We start from the raw sequence: 20,968 nt of genomic DNA on the forward strand, positions 1-20,968 counted from the left end.
GAAAGTAAAGAGATGTTGGCTGGGCAGGCCACGGTGGCTCAACAGGCAAGAATGCTTGCCTGCCATGCCAGAGGACCTGGGTTCGTTTCCCGGTGCCTGCCCATGTAAAAAAAAAAAAAAAAGGAGATGTTGGCTGTTTATTGTTAGAAATGCTATATACATTAATGAGGGGAAGGTTTGATCTGAAGGCTTCAAATGAGAAGCTTATATGCCTTATGACAGAAATAAACATTTCCATGGGGAAAATCTTATTTTCTGTAAGCCACAGACTTGAGATCTCTGAAAATCAGACTCAGAGTCTTATTGTGAGAGTAGCAAATTTACAATTTAAATTGAACTCTCAATCTTGCATGGTGTCTGCCTTTAAAGTGAGGGCATTTATTGGAAAGAAGTGGGGCCCTGAAAAATGGGATGTTGACATATAGATTGATAATGATGTTGGTGGAGAGGGGGAAACCCTAGGTCATGCTCAGTCTTTTTAAAATAACCCTGTAATAGTGTGCCCTGAGGATATAGTCACCCCACCTCCAGTCCGCCAAAGGAGTTGGCCACTCAACCTCCACCTGAAGGGATTAACTGTAGAGTATTTAATCATGTTTCTCCAGATGAAACTGTAAAAATGAATGTTCTGAAGCAAATGGCTTGGAAGATACTTCGTATTCTTTTCATAACCCACTCCTGTCACCCCTCATTTCTTCCAGATCTGTAATAGACTAAAGTCCCAGCAGGCCCCAAAAGTTGAATTACAAAGTGTCACCCATGAGGAGGTACTCCAAAAGAATAGCATGAATTTTCCAATTTATATAGACAAAAGTCAAAGAAATATGGGTGATAATGGATTTAAAGCATCTTGGATAATGGTGGGAAGAAAATAAAGCTGCATTGGGCTGAATTTGTTGATATGGGACTGACTAAGCAGAGATTCTACATTCAATATTATAGCTCAAGGGGTTAAAAAAGGCATTAGTAGTTTGTTTGGATGGTTGGCTGAAACATGGATCAAAAGGTGGCCGACATTACCTGAGGTTGAAAAGCCAGAATGGCTTTGGTATAATGTAGAAGAAGGGATCCAACAGCTTAGAGACATTGAATGTTAAAGTGGATTTATCATGGAAAGCCTAGCTCATACATCCCAGGAATGTCCAGAGGATGCATCTTTTATCAGAACTGTGAGGAATAAGTTTCTGAGACTGTACCTTCATCCCTGAAGAGATCTGTACTTGCCATTCTCTGTATGTCAGATATTACTGTGGGAATTGCTGTCACTGAGCTGGAATCTTTAAACACAATGGGGATGATCAGATCCTGAGTTGGTAGAAGCTAGGTCGCAGCAGTTAGTTGTCAGGGACTACTGATGGCTCTTAAACTTCAATACTGAAGAACCATGGCCAGCTGAAGTGCTTGCTGTGGGTAAAGGGAACATGAAGTGGAAAGTGGAAAAATGTAGTATAAATATGAACTATAACCACATGATCAGTTAAAGAAACTAGGACTGTAGTACTGCTTTGTTCATGTTATAGTATTTAAGTTTTGAGATATCAAGTTTAAGAGTGATAGGACTTTTACCCTATTCTGGTGAGATTTAATGCATTTCTGGTTGTGTGTGAGGCAGTTGAGTACCGTTAGGTGAGGGAAAAATGTGTCTGTTATTTTTCCTCTATTTAGAAATTAAGTATGATTTAAGGTGATATGTATAGCTGCCAAGTTGACAAGGGTGGACTGTAAAGGTCAATTCATGTGTCCACTTTTACTGCAGAGCCCCAACTAATACAGATTGGAATCCAGAATTGTTCTTGAGAAACAGAATTTTTAAAAATGCTATTTTATTAAGTTATATCCACATACTCTATAATCAACCAAAATGTACAATCAGTAGTTGACAGTATAATCATATAGGTGTGCATTTATCACCATAAATTTTTGAACATTTTTATTACTTAAAAATAAAAAGAAGAATAAAAATAAATGTAAAAATAGCAGTCATACCATCCCGTACCAATTAATCCCTCATTATTAAATTATTTTTTGAACTTTGTCATGGTTAGGTTCATGTGTCAACTTGATCAGGATGTGGCACCCAGCTGACTGATTGGACAAGTGCTAGGCTGTCTGTTGCTGTGAGAACATTTAATGGACTTTAATCTGATCATGTTGGTTGCATCCACACCTGACTGCATTTGCAGTCAGCTAAGGTGATTGTCATCTGCAATGATTGATAGTCTAATAGTCTAATCACCAGAAGACTTTTAAGGAGGATACAGAAGAATCAGTTATTATTCCTCTTTAACCAGCCTGTCTTTCCTCAGAGTTGCTGAGGTCCTTCCTTGGAGCTGCCAGCTTGTGGCTTACCCTGCAGATCTTGGGCTCTTACATCTCCACAGTTGCCCAGTCAGCCTCTCCTGAGAATTCATTGAGGACCTTCATTGGAGCTGCAAGCTCACATCCTGCCCTACAGATCTTAGTCTTATACATCCCCACAGGTGTGTGAGACACTTTAAAAATTTTCATATTTACAGATATCTCCTGCTGATTCTTTCTCTAGAGAACCCCAGCTAATAAAAGTTGGTATCAGGTGTTTTTCTTATGAAACAGAATGTGAAATATGGTTTTTTACAATTGGTTTTCTATTCTGACAAGATTCAAAGATACTGAAGACTATTTCCCATAATCACAATGGTACTGGCAGTCCAGGGAGTGAGCTGGCAAAAGAAATACTCAAAATTTAACCGTTCAGTTCTGCCGATTGTATGTATATATGAGGCCAGGTCACTGTGATAATTTTCTTGCCACCTTTATGGAGTTTTGTGTAATTAAGACGTATACAGATTTTGGCTGGTTTTAATTAGATGTGCTGGATACACTGATGAGGGAAAGGGATGAGCTGAAAGCTTCAGATGAAAAGCTTTAAATGTCCACCCTATGACAGATGTAAAAGTGCTCTGAAGGAAAATCTTATTTCCTATAGTTTTAGACTTGAGATCTTTGAAAAGCAGACTCCAAGTCTCATTGTTAGAGCAGCAATTTTAAAATATAAATTGAAATCTCAACCTCACATGGTGTTCTAGTTTGCTAACTGCTGGAATGCAATATACCAGAAATGGTACAGCTTTTAAAAAGGAAAATTTAACAAGTTGCTAATTTACAGTTCTAAGGCTGAGAAAATGTACCAATTAAAGCACGTCTGTAGAAATGTCCAATCTAAGGCATCCATGGAAAGATAACCTTGGTTCAAGAAGGCTGATGAAGTTCAGAATCTATCTCTCAAGTAAGAAGGCATATGGTGAACATAGTCAGGGCTTCTGTCTCAGCTGGAAGGGCAAATGGTGAACATGGCATTATCTGCTAGCTTACTCTCCCGGCTTCTGGTTTCATAAAGCTCCCTGGGAGGCATTTTCTTTCTTCATTTCCGAGGGTTGCTGGCTGATGGTCTCTGCTTCGTGTTGCTGCAGCATTCTCTACTCTCTCTGAATCTCCTCTCCCATTCTCTAAAATGTTTCCTCTTTTATAGGACTTCCAGAACTAATCAAGACCCACCCGAATGGGTGAAGACATATCATCACCTATTCTAGTTTAACAATCACGCTTAATTAAATTACGTCTCCAGTGAGATGATCTAATTACATTTTCAGGCATACAATACTGAGTAGGAATTAGAAGAAACAGCTACCTTTACAAAATAGGATTAGGATTAAAACATGGCTTTTCTAGGGTACATGTGTCATTTCAAACTAGCACACTTGGTGTCTACCATAAAAGTAAAGACACTGATTGGAAAGGAGTAGAACTCTTGAAAATGAAATGGTGATGCATGGATTGATAATGATGGCTGTGAAGACATTGAAACTCTAAATTGTGCTGAGTCTTTTCTAGATAACCCAGTAGTAGTCTGCCCAGAGGATACAGATGCCCCAATTCCAGCCTGCCTCGAAGAGCTGACTACCCAACCTCCACCTGAAGAGATTAGCCCTTCATTGCCTGTGAAGCATGTAATTACCCAAGGGAAAACAGCCTTTGCTCCTCTGCCTGTAGTGTCTAATCCTGTTTCACCAAAAGAAATAGCAAATGAATGCCCGAAGCAGTTGGCTTGGAAGATACTTCTAATTCATTTCATAACTTCCTCCTACCACCCTTCTTTTATTGGAGACCTATAACTAGACTGAAGTCCCAACAGACCTGAAAAGGTGAAGTACAAAGTATCACCCATGAGTATTCAGAATTCAGAATTCAAAATAATTGCATGAGTTTTCTGATTTATATGCACAGAAATCAGAGGAATATATGTAGGAATGGATTTTAAGGGTGTGGGATAATGGAAGGAATGTAAAGCTGGATCAGGCTAAATTTATTGATAAGGGCCTACTGTCAGAGATTCAGCATTCAATGTAATAGCTTAAGGGGTTAGAAGAGGCATTAACAGTTTGTTTGAATGATTGGCTGAAAGATGGATCAAAAGGTGGCCAACATTACCTGAGGTTGAAATGTCAGAACTGCCTTGGTATAACTTAAATGAGCGATCCAATGGCTTAGAGAGATTGGAATGTTAGTGTAGATTTATCATGGAAAGCCTGCTCATATACCCCAGGAATGTCCAGAGAATGCATTTTTTTAATAAATGTAAGAAATAAGTTTGTGAGACTGCTGCATCATCCCTGAAGAGTTCTGTAGTCATTCTTTTCTGTAGTTCACATATTACTGTGGGATTTACTGTCACTGAGCTGGAATCCTTAAACACAATAGGGATGATTTGATTCCAAGGTGGCACAAGCCAGGTGGCAGCACTTACTGGCCAAAGACAAATAGGCATGGCTGTCATAAGGGATAGCAGACTTGAAGCAGGAGTCAAAATAATCTGACTCACAGAGACTTTGGCATTGACTAGTAGAGCATGGGGTACCTAGAAGTACAATAGATGATTAGCCTACTAAATTCTTGTTTGAGCTGTATAAGCAGAAGAGTTCTAAGTCAAGTGAATAGAAGTCTAACTTGAATTACAAAAACAGAGAGAGAGTCATGGCCCCTTAATCGATTTCCAGACTTGTGATAGTTTACAGACCCACAGCCCCTTGAATGAGGGGAAGGCAAGGTCCCTTTCAGGGAGGGCCCTATTACACTGCCACAAATACATACTGTTTATCTTCTTGCAAGCCTGCCCCAAGGAGACCTATGGCCTTTTACCAGGGTAACTTGCACTAAGAAAAGGGAATGATCAGATATTTCAGGGATTGTTAGACACTGTTCAGAAGTAACATTTATTCCAGGGGTCCCAAAACATCATTCTCATTCACCAGTCAGAGTGGGGGCTTATGGAGGTCTGATGATCAATGGAATTTTAGCTCAAGTCCATCTCACATGGGTCTTGTGGGTCTATTGGTTCCCTGGGCCCATTCTGTGGTCATTTCCCACAGTTCCAGAATGCATAATTGGAATAGATATGCTGAGCAAATGGCAGAGTCCCACATTAGCTCTCTATAACTCATGGAGTGAGCACTACTATGATAGGAAAAGCCATGTGGAAGCCAGTAGAACTGCTTCTTCTTAACGAAATAGTAGATCAGAAACAGTACCAGATTCCTGGAGGGAACCACCAGAAACAATTTGATTTCAGCTAGCAAGATCAGTAATATACTTTCACTGTCCTACCTCAGGGATATATAAACTTTCCAGCCCTTTATCATAATTTTGTCCACAGGGACTTTGATCATTTCTCCCTTCCACAAAACATCACATTGGTCCATTATATTCATGATATCATGCAGATTTGACCTAGTGAGCAAGAAGTAGCAATACTCTAGATTTATTGTAAGGCATTTGCATGTGAAAGGATGGGAGATAAATCCAACAAAAATACAGTAGTTTCCACTTCAGTGAAATTTTTAGGTGTCCATTCGTGTGGAGCATGCTGAGATAATCCCTTCTAAAGTGGAGGATAAATTCTTGCATCTGACCCCTCCTATGACCAAAAAGAAAGCACAGTGTCTAATTGGTATATTTGGATTTTGGTGACATTCCTCATTAGGGTGTATTTCTCTGGTCCATTTATCAAGTGACTAGAAAAGCAACTGATTTTGAGTGGGGACCACAAAATGAGGCTCTATGACAGGTCCAGACTGTTGTACCCATTGCTCTGCCACTTGAATCATATCATCTAGCAGATCCAATGGTGCTGGAAGTGTTGGTGGCAAATAGAGATGGTCTCTGTGGTCTTTTGCAGGCCCCTATGGGAGGATCACAATATAGACCTTAGGATTTTGGAGCAAATCCTTACCACCTGCTGCAGATAACTCCTTTCCTTTTGAGAAACAGCTTTTGGACTACTACTGGGCCTTAGTATAGACTGAAAGTTTAACCACCGGCCACCAAGTTACCATGAGACCTGAGTTGCCTGTCATGAGCTGGGTATTGTCTGAACCACCAAGCCATGAAGTTGAACATGCAAAGCAGCACCCCATCATAAAATGGAAATGGTATATTGAAAATAGGGCCAGAGCAGGTCCTTAAGACCCAATAAGTTGCATGAGAAAGTGGCCTATTGTCTGCACTCCTGCTACATTACCTTCTCTTTCCAGAGCTAGCTTCTTGGGGAGTTCCTTACAGTAAGTTAATTGAAGAAGAGAAAACTTGGTCCTCGTTTGCAGATGGTTCTGCATGATATGCAGGTACTGCCCCAAAAGTGGGACAATTGTAGGACAACAAACCCTTTCTGAGATGTCTCTGAGGGACAGTAGTGAGAGGAAATCCTCCCAGTGATTGAAACTTTGAGCAGTGCACCTGTTTCATTTTGCTTGGAGGAGACCTGGCTAGAGGTACATTTGTATATAGACTCATGGGATGTTGCTAATGGTTTCGCTGGAAGGTCAGGAACTTGGACAGAGTATGATTGGATGATTGGTGACAGAAAGGTCTGAGAAAGAGGTATCTTGATAGGTCACAGAATGGGCTAAAGATATGAAGACCAGTTCTGTGGGTACCAGTAAGGATCTTTCCCCAGCAACTCCTGTTATTGCCCAATGGGCTTATGAACAAAGTGGTCATGGTGTTAGGGGTGGAAGTTTTGCATGGGCTGAACAACATGGACTTCCACTCACCAAGACTGACCTGGTTACAACCACTGCTGAGTGGACAGTCTGCCAGCAGCAGAGACTCACCCTCAGCCTCTGATATGGCACTATTCCCCAAGGTGATCAGCCAACTGCATGATGACAGGTTGATACAAAGAACAAGCAACGATGTGTTTTAACTGAAATAGACACATACTCTGGACATAGGTATGCTTTCCCTGCATGCAATGCTTCTTCCAAAACTGCCATCCATGAACTTACAGGATTCTTTATCAGTCATCATGGTATTCCACACAGCATTGCTTCTGACCAAGGAACCCACTTCACAGCAAATAAAGTGTGAGAAAGGGCACATGCTCATGGAATTCTTTGGTCTTACCATGTTCCCCATAAAAGGCAGCTTGTTTGATAGAATGGTGAATGGCCTTTTGAAAACTCAGTTATGGTGCCAACTACCTGACAGTACATTACAGGGCTGGGGCAGTGTTCTCCAAGAGGCTGTGTATGCTCTGAATCAGCATCTACTGTATTGTGCTTTTTCTCCTGTAGCCAGAATTCATGGGTCCAGGAATCAAAAGGGAAAAATGGAAGTGGCACCAATGTCACCCCTAGTGATCCACCAGAAAAACTTTTGCTTTCTGGACTGAAATCTTAAGCTCTGCTTTAGTTCCAGAAGAGGGAGTGTTCCCACCAGGAGAAACAACAATGATTCATTTAAACTTGAATCTAAGACTGCCACCTATTCACTTTGGGCTTCTCATGTCCCTGGATCAAAAAGCCATGAAGGGGATTACTTTACTGACTAGGAAGATTGACCTTGACTATCAAGGAGGAAAAGGACTGCAACTACAAAATGGAGGTAAAGAAGAGTTTTCTTGGGAAATGTGAGATCTCTGGGCATCTGTTAGAATTCCCATGCCCTACGTTTATAATCGATGGAAAACTGCCACAACCCAATCCAAGCAGGACTTCCAGTGTCCCAGAATCTTCAGGAATGAAGGTTTGGCTTATTTTAGCAGGAAAGAACATGGCCAGCTTAGGTGCTTGCTGAGGCTAAAGGGAGCATGGAATGTGTAGTTGAAGAAAGTAGTGATAAATACAATGACCACATGATCAGTTACAGAAACAAGGACTGTAATAGTATTTCTTTCTTGCTTTATAATTAATACCTATGTGTTTATACATAAGTCAAATATCTTTGTTTTTCTCTTCATTTTATCCCCTTTATCACATGACATAAGCTGTTTTGTTCATGTTATGGTATTTAAGTTGTAATTTACAAGCTTAGAAGTCAGTATTACCCAAGGACTTGTACCCTATTCTCGAGAAATTTAATGTGTTGCCAATTCTACTGGGACAGTTGAGTATTGTTACGGGAGGAAGAAAATGTGTCTGTTATTGTTTCCTATTTATAGATTAAACATGGTTTAAAGTGATGTGTATAACTGCCAAGCTGACAAGGAGTGGACTGCGTGTCAACTTAGTCATATGGTGGTGCCTGGTTGTCAGGTAAGTTTTGGCCTCTCTGTTTCTATGAGGATATTTCATGGACTTAAACCATTACCATGTTGGCTGCATCCATATCTGACTGCATTTGTAGTCAGCTAAGGGAGGGTCTTCTGCGATGAGTGATGCTTAATCTAATCACCAGCAGGCTTTTAAGGAGGATTCAGAAGAGACAATCACTATTCCTACTTCAGTCAGCCTGCCACTCCTGAGAGTTCATCGAGGATCTTCATTGGACCTGCCAGCTCATGGCCTGCCATATGAATCTTGAATTCTTCAATATCCAAAGATTCTTAAGTATCTGGTTATGTGAGACACTTTTATAATTTTTATTTACAGATAACTCCTGCTGGTTTAATTTCTCTATAGGACCCTATCTAATACATCCGTATTTTTACTCATCTGTCCAAAAAAAGTAATGCCAGCCACAAGTCTTTCACAGTTACATGGCCACACTGTAAAAACTATGTAATTATGTAATCATCTTCAAAAATCAATAATATTGGGTGGTCCACAGTGGCTCAGCAGGCAGAGTTCTCACCTGCCATGCTGGAGACCTGGGTTCAATTTCTGGTGCCTGTCTATGCAAAAAAAAAAAAAAAAAAATAGAATCAATAATATTGGATTACAGCTCAGTGGTTTCAAAATTTCTTTCCCCCAGCTATTGTAATAAACTAAAAATTGAAAAGCTATATCCATGTAATTCAGAAGAATAATCTCTGGAATGACCTCTCAACTCTATTTGAAACTTCTCTGGCACTGAAACTGTATTTTTGAGAAAAAGAACCTAAAGAATGATTTTCAAGTTATTGCTGTGCTTTTGGAGTTGGTTTCCTAATCTGATTAAAGTATAGTCCATTAGTGGCTTTTTCCAGTAGTCAGGATAGCACTGATCATCCGTGATGTGAATTGGCAATAGAAATACACAGACTATCAGCATTGGATACTGTTATTTATATGCTTATAAAAGTCAAAGACTTTGGATGGCATTGTATTTGATATCTTATCAGTTTCCTGGAATTAAAAAGTAATGATATTGGTTGTTAATTCCTAAGTACACTGGATACAATTATTTAAGAAAAGAATGAACTCAGGACTTTAAATATCCACGTTAAGTACTGTTCTAAAGACATGAAAATTTCTAAGTATGCCTTGGAAGGAATTCTTATTTCTTGAAGTTGCATACTTGAGATCCTTATGGCTCTGCAATCAATTCTCAGATTTTTTTTCAGACAGTTTATAGATTCAGAGCCTTCTGAATGAAGAGAAAGTCAGCAGCCCTGGGGAAGGATCCTGCTTTGCTGCAAAAAGTTTTACACTTTTGATCTTTCTCCTGGCCTTTCCCAAAGGGAAATACTTTTACTAGAGTAACTGTGCAGTGGGGAAAATGAAATCATCAGATATTTCAGAAATTAAAAACTCTGCTCAGAATTTTATTTCTAGAGACTCGAAATGCTTCACTGTGGACCACTGGTCAGAGTAGCAGTTTACAGAAGTCAGGAGATCAATGGAATTTTGGCTCAGGTCCAAAACAGAGTGAATCCAGTGGAATCCTAGACCCATTCTATAGTTATATACTAAGTCTGAGAATAGATAATTGGAATAGACATAGATAACAACTGGCAGAATCCCCACATTGGTGCCTTGACATGTATAGTCAGGGCCATTATGGTAGGAGTGGCAATTTGTAAATGTTTTACACACCTCGGTAGAACCTTACCTAGCAAGATAGTAAGTCAAGAGCTATGCTACATTCATGGAACAACTGAAAAGATTACTGGCATCACCCCAGGATGTAAAAGAGAAAAGGGAGGTAATCACCATGATATCCACTTTCAATTGCTCTAATTGGCCTGTGCGAAAAAACAGATAGACCTTAGAGGAATGTGGTATGTACTCATAAACTTAACCAGGGATGATTCCAATTATAGCTGCTATTCTCGATGTGCTATTGTTTGAGAGAATAAATACATTCTCTGAAACTTGGTATACAAGTGTAGATTTTAAAATGATTTTCCCTAGGTAATTGTTAGTAAGGATGATGAGAAGAAATAGTTTGTTATCAGTGGACGAGTCCAGAAATATACTTCCATTGTCCAACCTGAGAAGTATATCATCTCTCTCTCACACAAGACATGATATCATGTTGTTTGGGCCTAGTGAGCAAGAAGTAGCATTTGCATGCCAGAAGTAGAAAATAAATAATAAAAAAGATTCTGGGTTCATCTACCTCAGGGAAATATTTAAGTTCCAATAGTAAGGTGTACACTGAGATATTCCTTCTAAGGTAAAGGGTAATCTGTTTTATTTGGCCCCTGGACAACCAAAATAACTTGGCCCCTTTGGATTTTGGAGGCAATAAATTCCTCATTTGGGTATGCCATTCCAGGCCATTTACTGAGTGACTCCAAAAAAAAGCTCTGATTTTTTTATGTTTTTTTTAAAAAAGTAAAGTTCTGCCAAAGGTCCAGGCTGCCATGCAAGTGACACTGCCGATTGGGCCTAAGAATACAGCAGATCCAATAGTGCTGGAAATGTCAGTGGCAAATAGAGTAGCTATTTGAAGCCTTTAGCGGGCCCCTATGGAATCACAGTGCAGACCCATAAGGTTTTGGTGTGAGGTTTTACCATCCTCTGAGGGTAGCTATTTGCTTTTTTTAATTTATTTTTATTTTTTTTTATTTTTTACATGGGCAGGGACCAGGAATCGAACCCAGGTCCTCCAGCTTGGCAGGCAAGCATTCTTATCTGCTGAGCCACCGTGGCCCGCCCAGCTATTTGCTTTTGAGACTCACCTTTCTGTCTACTATTGAGTCTTAGTAGAGGTCTTACACTTAGCCACAGTCCACCAAGTTACTATGAGATCTGGGTTGCCTATCATGAACTGGGGTTGTCTGATTCACAAGCCATAAAATTGAGTGTGTATAGCAGCATCCATCATCATGAAATATTAAAGAGAGAACTTGAGCAGGTCCTGAAGGCACAATTAAGTTACATGAAGAAGTGACCCAAATGCGCATGGCCCCCACCCCTGCCATATCAACTTGTCTTTCCCAGACCACAACCTATGGCCATTTGGGGAGTGCCCTACAATATATTATCAGAGGAAGGGTAAACTCAAGCCTGGTTTACAGATGACTTTATAAGTTATAGAAGTATCACTGGGAAGTGGACATCTGCAGCACTGGATCCCTTTCTGAGGCATATCTAAATCACAGAGGTGAGGGGAAATTCTCCCAGTGGAATGAACTTTGAGCAGTACACCTGAATACTCACTTTACTTTTTTACAGAGTTGTGCTCCTGTACTAACTCATGACCTGTGCCTAATAGTTTGGCTGGATGGTCCAGGATTTGGAAGGAACATTTTTGGAAAGTTGATGAAAAAGAGGTCTGAGGAGGTGCATATAGATAGATCATTTTGAATGAGCTTAAAGCATGAAGATATTTGTGCCCTGTGCTTGTATGAAGGGATTTATATCCCCTAGAAAAGCCATGTTTTGGTCTAAATCCCATTTCGTAAAGGTAGAATAATCTCTATTCAATACTGTATGCTTGAAACTGTAATTAGATCATCTTCCTGGAGATGTGATTTAATCAAGAGTGGTTGTTAAGCTGGATTAGGTGATGACATGTCTCCATCCATTTGGGTGGGTCTTGATAAGTTTCTGGAGTCCCCCAAAAAAGGAAACATTTTGGAGAATGAAGGAGATTTGTAGAGAGCAGAGAATGCTGCAGAACCACGAAGCAGAGAGTCCATGAGCCAGTGACCTTTAGAGAGGAAGAACGAAAATGCCTCCCGGGGAACTGCATGAAACCAGAAGCCAGGAGGGAAAGCTAACAGATGACGCCGTGTTCACCATGTGCCCTTCCAGCCAAGAGAGAAGCCCTCATTGTGTTTGCCACGTTCCTTCTCACTTGAGAGAGAAACCCTGAACTTCATCAGCTTTCTTGAACCAAGGTATCTTTCCCTGGATACCTTTGATTGGACATGTCTGTAGACTTGTTTTAACTGGACATTTTCTTGGCCTTAGAACTGTAAACAAACAACTTATTAAATTCCCCTTTTAAGTGCCATTCTAATTCTGGTATATTGCATTCTGGTAGCTAGCAAAGTAGAACATGACCTGTGTCAATGCTGACCAAAGAGTGACCTCAAATGAGAAAGCTTTTAATAATCAGTTCTCAGGATAGGATGTCCCATGTATGGAAACCAGTTGGTGTGTCTACCCAGTCAAGAGCTTATGAACAAATAGCCATGTTGGTTGGGATGGATGGAGGTTATGCATGGGCTTAGCCACATAATCTTTGCTCCTTAAGGCTGATTTGCTTATGACCAACAACAGCTGAGTGCCTAGTCTGCCAGTAACATAGACAATACCTAGTCTCCAATATGGCACAATTACCCAAGGTGATCAATCTTCTACCTCATCGGAGGCTGATTGCCATGGGTACTTCCATTTTAGATGGGGCGGCATTTTATTCTAACTGCAATAGACATGTACTTCACATATGGTCTGAAAGGCAATATTGATTCAATGTTGCCAGAGCCAGGCTCACCCCTGGATATCATGCCCCATGTAGAGGGAGGACACTGATTTTACTTTCCAAGCTGGGTGGCCGAGGTTTCTTTATTGGAATTCACTTAAGTAACTTGAATCCACAGATTTAAGCAGAATGTTACAAGAAACACAGATTATATATGCAGATTTCTTTTCACAAAGGTCACATGTTTAGGTACATGTATTAGAAGCATATACCTGAAATCTTGGCCAAGGTTTTTAAACTACAGAAATGTAAAATTGAGTCTTGAAATATGAAGAGATGGTCTACACACTTTAAAACTCAAATATTGCTTATACCAGAAATGTGTGACAGCTACAGGATTCCAGTGACAAGCAATAATCTCTTAAGAAATTAAAAAAACTTGCCGGAGAATGGAAATATTTTTTTTCTTTTCACTGAAAATACGCTGACTATTAGAATATGAATCCTATCAGGAAATTAGGGGAAAAAACTGCAAAATCTAAAGTCAATTCCTTAATATTTCCTGTTACCTAAAGAGCAGCATGGTGTTAAAAGAAAACTGCACCTGCATCTTACATTGATGAAGTTCCTCCAAAATGAAATGCAACCATAAACTTCAATGCCAAATAAAATGTATGCATGGCTCAGATTAAAATGTGGACCATATTAGATGAAAAGAGTAATAAAAAATAATTGATTTTGTCTTTTTTGAAAGGACTAAAAAAACTGTTATATTTCTTTGAAAATAGAAACTACTAGATTTAATTTCCCTGAATGCTTATCTTTTTCTTAGTTTTACAAGTTTTCTTAAACAGAGTAAGTTTCTACAAAATATTTGTCTGTTTTCATAGTAATAAACAAAACTACACTGGAGGTCACTCTTACATATGCTTCAGTTAGACATTACTACCTATCATAACTTGTCAGACTCCAATAAAAGCCATTTCTTCAAATCCTAACTATTCCTCAATAACTTTACTGTATTTTTGTTATAACATTTAACATATAAACAGATATCTTTTTTCCCATTAAAAAGAGTACAATATTTTTTTCTATTAGTACTGTTTTTAGAAAAGTTTAACATTAAAAACAGAACCATAATTTTCTTTAGAAATCATTCAGTTTCTTGAATATCTTAAGCTTTCTTCTGCAGTTTATTCAAAAATTTCTTTAATTTCTGATGAGGAAGTTAGCTGCAATGAGTGTTCTTTGCAACTTCTTCATTTACATTAAAAAGTAAATGAATGCTTGCAGTAAAATCCTGTTTTAACTATTTCATATTCTGTACCATTTGGGAACTTTGGGCTGATGTGGTCAATCCCGGTATTCTTCTGGGACTAAATAGTTCTTGTTTTCATCATGCTGGGGCCATTTACATTTTCATTTGTATCTTTTTGGGGATCATAAACATCCTCAGTAGATTGAATGTATTTTTCTCATTTTTAATCTTAATTTCCAGGACAGCTTCATTTTCTTGATCAAGTTCCTCCATCATGTCTACCTTTTTAAGGTTTTCCTTTACTGCAACTGAAGAACTCACATTTGCATCTTTTTCATAGCTTTCTCTGAAGGCTTCTTCTTCACTTCAGCAGCCATAACATATACATTTGCAAGATTGGTCTCAGGTCCCAGTGAACTCCCACTTTCCAACAGTGCTGCTGCTTCTTCATCTACAAGTAGCTCATTTTCAGAATCAAGAGGCAAGTTAGCAAATTTATCTGGAAGGGCAGGGTGCCCCGAATTGCTAAAAACATCTTGAGGAAAAAAAACGAAGCTGGAGGTCTCGCGCTGCCGGACTTTAGGCATATTATGAAGCCACAGTGGTCAAAACAGCATGGCATTGGCATAAAGATAGATATATCGACCAATGGAATCAAATAGAGTGCTCAGATATAAACCCTATCATCTATGCACATTTGATCTTTTATAAGGCAGTCAAGCCAACTCACCTGGGACAGAATATTCTCTTCAATAAATGGTGCCTAGAGAACTGGATATCCATATGCAAAAGAATGAAAGAAGACCCATATCTCACACCCTATACAAAAGTTAACTCAAAATGGATCAAAGATCTAAACATTAGGTCTAAGACCAAAAAATAGTTAGAGGAAAATGTAGGGAGATATTTTATGAAACTTACAATTGGAGGCGGTTTTATGGACCTTAAACCTAAAGCAAGAGCACTGAAGAAGGAAATAAATGAATGGGAACTCCTCAAAATTAAACACTTTTGTGCATCAAAGAACTTCATCAAGAAAGTAGAAAGACAGCCTACACAATGGGAGACAATATTTGGAAATGACATATCAGATAAAGGTCTAGTATCCAGAATTTATAAAGAGATTGTTCAACTCAACAACAAAAAGACAGCCAACCCAATTACAAAATGGAAAAAAGACTGAAACAGACACCTATCAGAAGAGGAAATACAAATGGCCAAAAGGCACATGAAGAGATGCTCAATGTCCCTGGCCATTAGAGAAATGCAAATCAAAACCACAATGAGATATCATCTCACACCCACCAAAATGACCATTATCAACAAAACAGAAAATGACAAGTGCTGGAGAGGATGCGGTGAAAGAGGCACACTTACCCACTGTTGGTGGGAATGTCAAATGGTGCAACTACTGTGGAAGGCAGTTTGGCGGTTCCTCAAAAAGCTGAATATAGAATTGCCATACGACCCCGCAATACCATTGCTAGGTATCTACTCAAAGGACTTAAGGGCAAAGACACAAACGGACATTTGCACACCAATGTTTATAGCAGCGTTATTTACAATTGTAAAGAGATGGAAACAGCCAAAATGTCCATCAACAGACGAGTAGCTAAACAAACTGTGGTATATGCATACAATGGAATATTATGCAGCTTTAAGACAAGATAAACTTATGAAGCATGTAATAACATGGATGGACCTAGAGAACATTATGCTGAGTGAGTCTAGCCAAAAACTAAAGGACAAATACTGTATGGTCCCACTGATGTGAACCGACATTCGAGAATAAACTTGGAATATGTCATTGGTAACAGAGTCCAGCAGGAGTTAGAAACAGGATTGCTCACTGCTAGCGCATTCTGTCTTTGAATTGGTGCCTTCAGATCATTCGTTTTTTTTCTTCGTTTTTTTGGCATTGGCAGGCTCCAGGAATCAAACCCAGGTCTCCAGCACGACAGGCAAGAATCTGCCACTGAGCCACTGTTGCCCATCCTAGACCATTCATTTTAAAAGTAATAATTGATATAGCTGAACTAATATCTACCATATTTGCAACTGTTACATTTCAAGTGATGACTGGTATAATTTGATTAATATCTGTCACATTTGCAACTGTTTTCTACTTACCGTTCTTGTTCTTTGTTTCTTTTTTTGTCTTCCCGGTTTTTTTTTGCCTCCTCTTACTTTAATTAAGCATTTTATATAATTCCATTTTCTCTCTTTTAACATGTCAGTTACGCAAATTTTAAGTCTTAATGGTTGCCCCTAAGTTTGCATTATATATTTACAACTAACCTAAGTCCACTTTGAAATAACAATATACACTTTATGGTATATTGTTATTTGTATATGTTACCTTATAACAGAATAGTCCCAATTCCTTTCCCCTCATCCTTATAACACTGCTGTCATTACCTTTCACTTAACCATAAGCTACATTCATCTAATACATTGTTGCTATCATTATTTTGCTGTCATCTGTTAGATCATCAAAGGGAGTTTATTTTACCTTCATTTATTCACTCTCAAAATCTCTTCCTTTCTTTATGTAGACTCAGGTTTTGGTCCCTATTATTTCCTTTCTGAATGACATTTCTTGTTCTCCTGGTGACAACTTCACTCAAATTTTGTTTATCTCAGAATGTCTTTATTTCTCTTTCACTTTTGAAGGATAATTTCACTAGATACAGTATTCTAGGCTGTTTTTTTCCTTTCAACACCTCGAATACTTTGCTTCACTCTCCTCTTGCTTGCATCATTTGTACAATGACGAGAAATCCAATGTAGTTCTTATCTTATTCCTCTTTAGGTAAAGTATTTTTTTTTCTGGCTTCTTTCATAATTTTCTGTTTGTCTTTGATTTTTTGCATTTTGAGTATGATAAACCTAGGTTTAGATTTTTTTCATATTTATCCTGTTCGATATTCTCTGAGCTTCCTAGATTTGTGTTTTGGTGTCTACCATAACTTTTGGAAAATTCTTAGCCATTTATTATTTGGAATATTTAATCCATTTCTGTCTCTCCCTTTTCTTCTGGTATTCCCATTACACCTATGTTACATCTTCTGTAACAGTCCCACATTTCTCAGATATTCTATTTCATGTTTTATTTTTCTTCAGTCTTTTCTTTTTGCTTTCCAGTTTGGGAAGTCTCTATTGATATATCTTGAAGCACACTGATTCCTTCCTCAGTGCATCCAGAATGAGCCTGAGGCATTCTTTATTTCTGTTACAGATACTTCCTTTTGATTCTTTCTTAAGAGTGTCCATTGCATTAACCACCTGTTTCTTATGTCTGCTTTTACCACTAGAGCCTTTAGCATATGCATTATGGTTATTTTAAATTCTCAATGTGACAGGTCTAAAATAACTGTAATATTTGAGTCTGATTCTGATGCTTACCCTAACTCTCCAGACTGTGCTTTCTGTCATTCAGCACGTCTTGTAGTTTTTCGCTGAAAGCAACATGATGTGTGTAGTAAAAAGAATTGAGGTAAATAAGCTTTTAGTGTGGGGTTTTACATTTATCTAGCTAGGAGTTAGGCTGTATTAATTGTTTCCTGTGGGTGAAGGTGACAGAAGTTAAAATTTCTTCTGATGTCCTTATTTTTGTTTTGCCTTTGTCTTTGGGTTTCCTTAGAGATTCCTTCTCAAATAGGGTGTGAGTGTGACATTTTGTTTTCCTGGTAATTCCCTATACTGTTGCCTATTGATGTGGTTGTAAGTGGGGGTGGTGGGGAGAGTTCTGTATTCCTACGATTGGGTCTCCGTCTTTTAGTGAATCTGAGCCCGACAAGCCTCACAAGTATTTTTCTCTCAAATTTTTTTAACCCCTTAGGTGAGAATGAAGACTAAAGGGGGCTGTCTTTGGCTATATTTCCCTTCTCTATAACTCTTCTCATAACTCTGGGTAATCCAAAATGGTAAATGTGTATCAGTAGTCTGAGGATTTTGCCAAGAGTATAGACGACTCAATGCCAACACTCATCAGGAAGGAACACAATTTAAGAGTATGTGACCTTGGTTAGATATTGAGTTCTTTTTCCTAATTAGAAAGGTATTAACTATATTACTCAGCAAAATTTTAATACTAATAAAAAAATTAATTAAAAAAAAAAAGAAGCAAGTTAGGTTCTTGTGTTAGTTAGATTCAGTTTTCAACTTGGCCAGGTGAGCATACCTAGTCTTGTTGCTGCGGACATGAGCCAATGGTATGTGAACCTCATCTGTTGCTAATTACATCTGCAGTTGGCTAGGAGCCATGTCTGCTGCAATGAGTGATGTTTGACTTAATTGGCTGGTGCTTAAATGAGAGATCACAACATAGCACAGGTAGCAGCTTGGCATTCCTCATCTCAGCACTAGCAGCTCAGCCCAGGCCTTTGGAGATGCAGAAAGAAGTCACCCCGGGGAAAGTTGTTGGAACGCAGGGGCCTGGAGAGAAGACCAGCAGAAACCATCCTGTGCCTTCCACGTAAGAAAGAACCTCAGTGGAAAGCTTGCTGCCTTTCCTCTGAAGAACCAACAACATAAATCCCCTTTTAATAAAAGCCAATCCAACAGTGGATAAGTGTGCCTCTTTCTCCACATCCTCTCCAGCACTTGCCATTTTCTGTTTTGTTGATAATGGCCATTCTAGTGGGTGTGAGATGATATCTCATTGTGGTTTTGATTTGCATTTCTCTAATGACCAGGGACATTGAGCATCTCTTCATGTGCCTTTTGTCCATTTGTATTTCCTCTTCTGAGAAGTGTCTGTTCAAGTCTTTTTCCCATTTTTTAATTGGATTGGCTGTCTTTTTGTTGTTGAGTTGAACATTCTCTATATAAATTCTGGATACTAGACCTTTATCTGATATGTCGTTTCCAAATATTGTCTCCCATTGTGTAGGCTGTCTTTTTACTTTCTTGATGAAGTTCTTTGGTGCACAAAAGTGTTTAATTTTGAGGAACTCCCATTTCTTTCTTTCTTTCTTTAGTGCTCTTGCTTTAGGTGTAAGGTCCATAAAACCGCCTCCAATTATAAGATTCATAAGATATCTCCCTACATTTTCCTCAAACTGTTTTATGGTCTTAGACCTAATGTTTAGATCTTTGATCCATTTTGAGTTAACTTTTGTATAGGGTGTGAGATACGGGTCCTCTTTTATTCTTTTGCATATGGATATCCAATTCTCTAGGCACCATTTATTGAAGAGACTGTTCTGTCCCAGGTGAGTTGGCTTGACTGCCTTATCAAAGATCAAATGTGCATAGATGAGAGGGTGTATATCTGAGCACTTTATTCGATTCCATTGGTAAATATATCTATCTTTATGCCAGTACCATGCTGTTTTGCCCAATGTGGCTTCATAATATGCCTTAAAGTCCGGCAGCGTGAGACATCCAGCTTTGTTTTTTTCCCTCAAGATACTTTTAGCAATTCGGGGCACCCTGCCCTTCCAGATAAATTTGCTTATTGGTTTTTCTATTTCTGAAAAATCAGTTGTTGGGATTTTGATTGGTATTGCGTTGAATCTGTAAATCAATTTAGGTAGAATTGGCATCTTAAGTATATTTAGTCTTCCAATCCATGAACACGGTATGCCCTTCCATCTATTTAGGTCTTCTGTGATTTCTTTTAGCGGTTTGTTGTAGTTTTCTTTGTATAGATCTTTTGTCTCTTTAGTTAAATTTATTCCTTAAGTATTTTATGTTTTTACTTGAAATTGTAAATGGAATTCAATTCTTGATTTCCCCCTCAGCCTGTTCATTGCTAGTGTATAGAAACACTACAGATTTTTCAATGTTGATCTTGTAACCTGCCACTTTGCTGTACTCATTTATTAGCTCTAGTAGTTTTGCTGTGGATTTTTCAGGGTTTTCGACATATAATTTCATATCATGTGCAAAGAGTGATAGTTTTACTTCTTCCTTTCCAATTTTGATGCCTTATATTTCTTTTTCTTTTCTAATTGCTCTTGCTAGAACTTCCAACACAATGTTGAATAACAGTGGTGTTAGTGGACATCCTTGTCTTGTTCCTGCTCTTAGGAGGAAAGTTTTCAATTTTTCCCCATTGAGTATGACATTAGCTGTGTGTTTTTCTTATATTCCCTTTATCATTTTAAGGAGGTTCCCTTGTATTCCTATCCTTTGAAGTGTTTTCAGCAGGAAAGGATGTTGAATTTTGTCAAATGCCTTCTTGCATCAATTGAGATGATCATGTGATTTTTCTGCTATGATTTGTTGATATGGTGTATTACATTAATTGATTTTCTTACTTTGAACCATCCTTGCATCCCTGGGATGAATCTTACTTGGACATGATGTATAATTCTTTTAATGTGTTGCTGGATTCGATTGCTAGAATTTTGTTGAAGAATTTTGCATCTGTATTCATTAGAGAGATTGATCTGTAGTTTTCCTTTTTTTGTAATATCTTTGCCTGGTTTTGATATGAGGGTGATGTTGGCTTCATAGAATAAATTAGGTAGCTTTCCCTCCACTTCAATTTTTTTGAAGAGTTTGAGTAGGGTTGGTACTAATTCTTTCTGGAATGTTTTATAGAATTCACATTTGAAGCCACCTGGTCCTGGACTTTTCTTTTTGGGAAGCTTTTTTTTTTTTTTTTAAAGGAAAGACAGAGAGAAGGAAGGAAGGATAGAAGGAAGGAAG

At 38.5% G+C, this 20,968-nt stretch overlaps 1 protein-coding gene across 7 annotated transcripts in view; it reads left to right on the forward strand.

The window, feature by feature from the left end:
- Nucleotides 1-20,968, forward strand: part of LOC143672596 (protein WWC3-like) — a 310,051-nt gene that overhangs the window by 54,907 nt on the left and 234,176 nt on the right. For 2 of the 7 annotated variants that reach the window (XM_077147209.1, XM_077147211.1), the window contains one exon: nucleotides 8,474-8,567. The exons of 4 other annotated variants lie outside the window; for them this stretch is intronic. In XM_077147209.1, the coding sequence (XP_077003324.1) occupies nucleotides 8,547-8,567 (21 nt within the window). In that variant the 5' untranslated portion in view covers nucleotides 8,474-8,546. Of the gene's footprint in view, nucleotides 1-55; nucleotides 2,481-8,473; nucleotides 8,568-20,968 lie in introns of those variants that run through there. One more of the 7 variants, XM_077147210.1, reaches the window with a different exon arrangement.

The sequence above is a fragment of the Tamandua tetradactyla genome, chromosome Y (genome assembly GCF_023851605.1).
Source record: "Tamandua tetradactyla isolate mTamTet1 chromosome Y, mTamTet1.pri, whole genome shotgun sequence".
Lineage (NCBI taxonomy): Eukaryota > Metazoa > Chordata > Mammalia > Pilosa > Myrmecophagidae > Tamandua > Tamandua tetradactyla.